This window comes from Pelobates fuscus, chromosome 6 (assembly GCF_036172605.1).
Source record: "Pelobates fuscus isolate aPelFus1 chromosome 6, aPelFus1.pri, whole genome shotgun sequence".
NCBI lineage: Eukaryota > Metazoa > Chordata > Amphibia > Anura > Pelobatidae > Pelobates > Pelobates fuscus.
Window position 1 is genome coordinate 266693493 of NC_086322.1, and position 8128 is coordinate 266701620.

General features: G+C 37.4%; 1 protein-coding gene across 1 annotated transcript; it reads left to right on the forward strand.

Annotated features, from left to right (window-relative positions):
* The first annotated feature begins 1405 nt into the window (after positions 1-1405).
* Positions 1406-7366, forward strand: NEUROD2 (neuronal differentiation 2). The gene is made up of 2 exons (XM_063425459.1): positions 1406-1686; positions 5189-7366. Exon 2 carries the CDS (start codon positions 5194-5196, stop codon positions 6250-6252), a length of 1059 nt encoding a protein of 352 aa, XP_063281529.1. The 5' UTR covers positions 1406-1686; positions 5189-5193; the 3' UTR covers positions 6253-7366.
* Positions 7367-8128: the final 762 nt, after the last annotated feature.

An 8128-nucleotide genomic window follows, 5' to 3' on the forward strand; every position in this document is an offset into this window, starting at 1 on the left:
TCTCTGTCTATCTGTCTATATCTATCTGTGTCTGTTTATCTATATGTGTCTCCATATTTATCTATCTATCATAACTGCCAATGCGAATCTGACAGTGTACATTAAATATAACAGTGTGTAGCTGACAGTGTGCAGTGCACTGTAGTGAGTAGTATTTATAGCTGGTAATAAATATTATAATATTTTTTACAGTTTTGACCTCACTGAGAACACTGTGGTACTATGTAATACATTTATTATCTATGTGTAACTATGTAAAGTTTGTATATGAGTATGCAATATATATATATATAATTGTGTAAAACCTGCCTCTCTCTAAATGCATCACTTATATAATATATCTTATAATGTGTATTGTATTAAGAGCATAATAAATATAACTTATCATTGTACATTATAAATACATAACTAAAATCAGTACATTGTTGTGTACATTGTGTAAATAGTGCATTGTACATTGTATATAATTGTGAATACATTGACTATAATTGTTGTGTTATTATTCTATATAATATTATTATATGTATTGCAAATTATTTTGCATTGCATTGTACATGGGATATGTGGGCATTTGTCACCATACATTATAAATACCTGGTTTACTTTTGTATCTGTCAGTGTACATTGTACATGACAGTGTACTTCCTCTATGTGTCTATGGCCATTATCTCTGATTGTGTACTTTATGCATGTGACAATGTGTATATTATATACCAGGTTAATGTGCCTGACCATGTATAACCTTACACTTTGTTGATGTGATAGTATGCAATGTAGATATAGCTGGTTAGTGTGTGTCTGACAGTGTACATTCCTTGCATCTCTATTGTATCTGTATTTGATGATGTGTGATATTAGTGTGCATAGTACATAGCTGAACATTGGGTAAGTCTGTAACTATGTATGTCTTACAATTATCTTTGTATCATTCTGGTTTTATAAACTCCAGAGCTTAAATGAAACTATCCCATCCTAAAGATGCTTGTGATGCTAATGAGGACATTATTTTGCAATCTGGTCTGTTTAATCCACTATTAAGAAATACATGTCTTTCTGAGCCTGATCTTGTATAATCGGGGTGCATTAGTCACACAGCCCCCCTTTCTCCCCTGATGGACCTGACACCCCAATATCCATCGTTGTGGGCTCATACATTTACCCTATCACCCTCCACCCTGACTTGGCTCTCCTCCCTCCTCAGAATTGGGTGTTTATAACCCCCACCCCTGCCTTTCCTCCCATTACAGACACACACACCCTCTCTCAAGGTGGGTATCTTTAGATGCCCCCTCCCTTATCTGCACATTTTCTGCCCTTTTTTTGCAGTGTGAACAGGTCTGGAGAATCTATCCCTCTCTTCTCTCTTTCTTTCCCCTCATTCTCTCTCTCTCTTTTTTTTTTTTTTTTTTAAGAGTGACAGATGGTAAGTCCTCCCCCCCCCAGGGACCCAAATCTCCCTCAATCCAACCGCACGTCAATCAGAAGCTCCCGTGTGATCGCTCCCGTGGATGACGTGCCAACCATATGGCCTGGCATCATAGCTGGTACCATGACTGGGTAGGCTTGCCACCCTCTCCTCCTTTTGGATTGCACTCTGAAGAAGCTTGAGAACCTCAAGGAGAAAGCTCTACTCCCAGAAGATGCTATGAAGCATGTCATAAATTTCTTCAGCCCATAGCTCTGGAGGTAAGTAGGGTCCAGAAGATATATCTCCAACTTGGAGAGAGGGGCTGAGACAATCCCCAGCTCTGGGTCTCATACACCTTCTATTTTTTTATTTTTCTCTTTTATCAAGCCTCACTGAGACAGCAGGACAGAGGAAAAGGACCGACTCTGTGTCTCTCTCTATAATTCTGGATTGATACATTGTGACCCATCGACCAGTGATGGAGCTTATCTTACACCTAGTCTCAGGGGGGTCTGACTGAGGGTCCGGGGGTTTGTAGCATGCTAGATCGGTTTAATGGGTGCTACCCACACTGACAGGGCATGAGAGGAATATGGCACGGTTAATACACCGACTGATGTCACCCTTGTTATGTCTGGCATATGCGTTCATCCTGTGTCTGTCTTGTCTGTTGCACTGTCTGTCTGCATATACTGATCTGTCCATCTCCTGTGTCACTTACATAGACATTACATATCATTGTTAACAGTAATTTGTGTAATGTGAGCTTAGACATACACAGGAGTGCGTTAAACACAATGTCAGATATAAAAATACACAAATATATACATAGTCAAATTTTACAATGCACACAGTCAGATAATAAAATATACAAGTATATACACATAGTCACAGTGCACACTGTCAGATAATAAAATATACAAATATATACATAGTCACAGTGCACACTGTCAAATAGCAAAATACACATATACTGTATATATACAAAGTCACAGTTCAATATGCTACACAATGCACAAGTACAAACAGTACAAAATATATTACATACAATATTATATTTTAACTGTCTGATAAATGTTGTATAGAATTCTATGCACACCACACGTACACACATTGTTACAATGTTAACACACACACACACAAAATACATAAATCTGGACACATTACACTTAGACACAGTGTTGTATTGTTAACTGCTTGATACACGAAATTATGTGCACGTTACACACTTACACACAATGTTACACACTATATATCATTCATTATATTCAAATGTCACACATTCACAATGTTACAATGTTAATTGTTCTATATTTTGGTGTATATATATATATATATATATATATATATATATATATATATATATATATATATACACACACATATATATTTATTTATTTTTATGTATTTATTTATTTATTTATTTATTTTAGACACATACACATAGACACTTAAAAATAATTATCACATATTAAATTTTATATTCACTGTCAGACATGTTGCCGTGTGTAAAATGTGTGTGTATGTGAAACAAGTCAGGCCGTGTCAATTTGTATTTTGTGAATTAATTTCTTTCACGTAAAGAATAATGTAATGTTCTGATTATATACGTGCAATTAATATTTATGTTAAATAGAACAATTACAAATGTAATATCTCTTGATACATGTATTTACAAACAGATGTAATGAGAACTTAAAAAACACAGTGAAATAAATGTTTTAAATATTATTATTTTTTAAATATATGTTTTCTAATTTTTCTGTTAGTCTGATTCTATCTATCTATCTAAAAAAAAAATCTACTTCCACATATCCACCTATCTAATATAATAAGAATGTCCCCATCCCATCATATAAACACAGAGGGCAGGGAAATTGGGATCGTATAATGAAATAATAATTGGATCTATCAACATTATCTGACAGCCTTTAATTTGGAGCAGTGATGGCTAAATTGAAAGCCAATTAATTCTAACCAGGCTGTGTAGGAATTGACTATGCTACAGAATAAAATGCTAGGATCATGTCAAACCCCTTATTCCAGAAAAGAATCCTACAATTAAAGCAACACACAGGTAAAGCCAATATTGAGTGTGGGGAAGCTGAGGTTGGATCTAATACCATGGCTACTTACCCAGTGATAGAGAGATAGGTCCAGGTTATATCTGGGCTGTGTATATGGCCATGCACCCCCAGACTAAGAACACTTGGTTTTTGTGGGTGAATCAAAGTGTATCAATTTTCTTAATTTAAATGTAGGTTCTTTGTTAAGGGAAGCAAATTGTCATACTCATAGCTTTTCCTTTAAATCCTCTGCAAAAAAAATTTGCTATGCTAATTTTATAATTCTACTTGCTGTACGAGTCTGCGGGGCTTATTGCTCTGCTGGTTATGTTCTGCACCTTAAATGCTCTGCATAGTAAGGTGTTCAGCTTGTAATTAATTGATTGTATTGCTTGTACTAATTTGCTCTGCTTGTCAAATTGCTCTGCATATCAATTTGCTCTGCTTGTTACATTACACTGCCTTATTACTAACCCCTCCTAATTATAATGTTCTGTCTGTTACTTTTCTGTTCTATTATATTATATATACTATAATATATTATATTGTATATACTATTTTGCAATGCTTTGTTACAATGCGCTGCATATCATTTTCGCTCTGCTTGCTGTAACTCTATACAAACTATTTTGCCACACTTTTTATAATGCTCTGCATGCTATTTTGCCATAATGCTCTGCTTTATATAATGCTCTGCACATTATTTGCCCTTCTTGCTAAATTTCTCTGCCTCATATTTTGCCCTGCTTTCTATAATGCTCTGCCTATTATTGCGCCACTTTGCTAAAAATGCTCTGCATGTCACTTTGCTCTGCTTGTTAATTACCCTGCTTGATTTATTGCTGGCTGTCCACTTATGTTCTGCTGTCATAGAGATCTGCTTATAATTTTCACCTACTTTAGTTTCTATATTGTTCTGAATACTATTTTACTCTGCTTGGTATATTGCTCTGCTTATTATAATGCTCTGCAGGGGATATCACATTGAATGTTACTTCACATATGTAATAATTCTATTTTACATCTATTTTGCCCACACTAATGTCCTTTTGGTTCTGTTCTAAGTTATGGTTTGCACGATATTTTTGTATCGCTCTGCTGTGTTAGGGTCGATATTTACTATCCCATTATCGCGTGGCTCAGGCCTGGAACCAAATCATTTTCGAATAATCGAGGTTCGTTTATTCTAACTTTCGAATTCTAGCGAAATGAAATCAACTGTCAAAATTTAGGCAAAAAAATATAATTAATGATTTTTAAATAAAAATAAATTCAACTCTGTTTTGTAGTTATAGTAAGGTTAGTTAAGCCTCAATTTTGTCATTCAGATTTTACTTCGCTACAGTTCGAAGTTTAGTGAATTAACCTTGATATTCCGAATTGCAAGGAAAAAACGATTTGTAAACCAAGTTTTAACTGATGCTGAGTTTGAGAATTTTTTTTTTTTATTCTCATTCATTATTCGCATGTTTAGTGTACATTTTGTAACCCGGTTTTCAATTCGGTAGAATTCGCTGTAAAATAAACACGACTCGATAAAACACAAAATTGCCGATTTGTAAAAAAATAAACATATAAACAAACAAACAAAGAGCGTTTGAGACTTATAGTCTCGTAAGTCTAAGCTTCCTTTATACTGCCTTTCCAGCGCTATATGTTTATACACAAAGCGAGTTTCTTGGTAAATACTAACCGGTTCTCCTTCTTTCCCCAGCAAACATGTTGACCAGGCTTTTTAGTGAGACCGGGCTCATCCCCGAGGTCCAGAAATTCGCCACCTGGTCAGATGACTGTGGAGATGACATGAGTGACAAAGACGATAGGGATGAGAAGAGCCTACAAGATGCCCAAACTGAGGGATCCCTCAGTGAGAGCAAAGAGGACCAGGACTTAGGTGGAGATGAAGATGAAGAAGAAGAGGAAGAAGAAGGGACAGAGGAGACAGAAGGGGAGAGGCCCAAGAAAAGAGGTCCTAAAAAGAGAAAGATGACCAAGGCTAGGATGGAGAGGTCCAAGGTCAGGAGACAGAAGGCCAATGCCAGAGAGAGGAACCGCATGCATGACCTGAACTCAGCCCTGGACAACCTGAGAAAGGTGGTCCCTTGTTACTCCAAGACCCAAAAGCTCTCAAAGATAGAAACTCTTAGGCTTGCCAAGAACTATATTTGGGCTCTATCTGAGATTCTAAGGTCGGGTAAAAGGCCTGACCTAGTGTCCTATGTGCAGACCTTGTGCAAGGGACTGTCCCAACCCACCACTAACCTGGTGGCTGGATGTTTGCAGCTCAACTCCAGGAATTTCCTAACAGAGCAAGGCCAAGAGGCTGGGAGGTACCATGGCCCAAACTCTTCCTTTGCCATGCACCCTTACACATACCCATGCTCCAGGCTCTCAGGCTCCCAGTGCCAGTCTAGCACCATGGCCAACTCCCACCCTTTGAGAAGCCATGGCTACTGTGCCACCTATGAATCCCTGTATGGCAATGCGTCTCCGGAATACAACAGCTCTGAGTATGACGCTCCTTTAAGCCCACCACTGTGCATTAATGGCAACTTCTCCCTTAAACAGGACTCTTCCCCGGACCACGATAAAAATTACCACTATTCTATGCACTACTCCTCCCTGCCCTCCTCCAGGCCCTCTGGACACAGCCTTCTGTTTGGCTCTTCTGGGATGCGTGGTGGGGTCCACTCTGAGAACTTATTGCCTTACGATATGCACGTCCATCACGACAGGGCCCCCATGTATGAGGAACTAAATGCATTTTTCCATAACTGACCCACCCCACCCCCTCTTTCCACGCGTGACTGTGCATTTTGTGCCAAGAATCTGTAATGGTCAACTGGAGGAAAATGGCTAACTTCTAGTTATAATGGATAACCCATGTGCTCAACTGGTGGGTTGTATTGCGTGACCTTGTGATTCTCCAACCATGCGTTGTGATGGGTGACGATGTCCTACCGTTATGAGTTGTGTTGGATGACTGTGTTGTCCTACACCCAAGAGCTTTCTGGGGTGACCTTGGTGTCCTAGAACCTAGAGCTTAGTACACTGACCTTAATGGCTCTACAGCTGAGATCTTTGTTGAACGATCTGGGTGTTTCTACAGCTGGGATCTTTGTTGGATAACCTTGGTGGTCCAACATGTGAGGTCTTCGTTTGCAGACCTTGGTTATCCTACAACTGAGACCTATGTCAGGGGATGACCTTACTCTTCTACATTTTAGAATTTCTAGTAGGTGGCCCAGGTTTATTACATCCAAAAGTTGGAAGAACTATTCCAGACAACCATAAGCACTACTTGAAACATTCTAAGCCCCTCGGTATTACGCAGTCATGTTCGAAGTGTTTTCACAATGAGATCTCCATCCGTCCACTAAGGTTGGACCTAGTTAGACCCCACAACATTTGCACACAGAACCCAATTTTCTTTTAAGCACTTGTTCATGTATAGTTGTAAATGTGTATCCTCTGAACTCCCTCCACTAGTCCTCCCCCACTTAAGACCAGGTGCTTTTCTCCAGGAGCTATGACACCAGATCAATCACGTGATTACAGGGGTCCACCCCCAAGGTTCAATCAGTTTAGAGATAAGCCCCATTCATTTGGCAATAGGAGCTATTGTGTAAAGTTTAAATTATTGGAGCTGCAGATGACTTGTGTTAAGGTTAAATTATTGTATACAGAAAGTCAGGCTTATTTAATAAATTGAGAATTCAAATTAATTCAAAGTTAATTTCATTTGTAAAGCCATATTAAAGCATAGCTGGCTATTTTGAACTTAAAGGTGAAATTCGCCTTGCATTCACTTCGAATTCTCACTTTAGTGAATAATATTGTGTGTGTTTCTGCATAGACAGGAACAGAAAAAAAAAACACAACACACACACACACACACACAACACACACGCACAACACACACACACACACGTCTGTCTTCTGTTTAGATTTTCCTGAAGCTCTGTGCCAAATCACTGGTACAAAGGAAATTAAACCCAAATTCATCTTGCAGAGAGAACCATTATTTTTTAGGGCAATAAAGTGCAAAAGAAATAAAAACAGAAACAAAAGAAAAATAAATAAATCTATGCAATATGAAATTAAATTTATTTAAAATGTATTGACATGGGGGCCAAGTGAACACGTGACGATGTGCAATTTCGGTTAACCCTTTGAATGCCTGAGTCATTTTTGCAATGTATAGCGACAAATAAGGTGTTGCTGCTTTCTCTGGTAATCAGAGGGTTAAAAGGACACGTGACAAAATATTCAGTCTCCTGCGTTAAAAATCCAACTAACAAACAACACAAAACAAAACAGACAAAAAATTATTGTCGTAGACCACTATATGTTCTTTTATAAAAACCGTGTGTCATATAGATGTTTTTATCTGTTTGGGATTGAATTTTATTTTTTAATTTTTTTCATATTGCCAGAACGCATTTTTTTTAATTTATTTTTTTTGTTAATTTTATGCATGAAGAACAGAAGGGGGAAAAAAAAATTAACGAAGTTGAAGAAAAAAAACAAACATATTAATATGCAATATATAGTCACACCTGCCCTGTATTGGTTTTAGATACAGTGTTTTTATTTATATTATTTACATTAAAAATATATATATATATATATCCCGGCTTATAATATTTATTTC

Coding starts and splice junctions, on each gene's coding strand:
- NEUROD2 (XM_063425459.1), top strand. CDS start 5,194: ATGTTGACCAGGCTTTTTAGTGAGACCGGGCTCATCCCCGAGGTCCAG.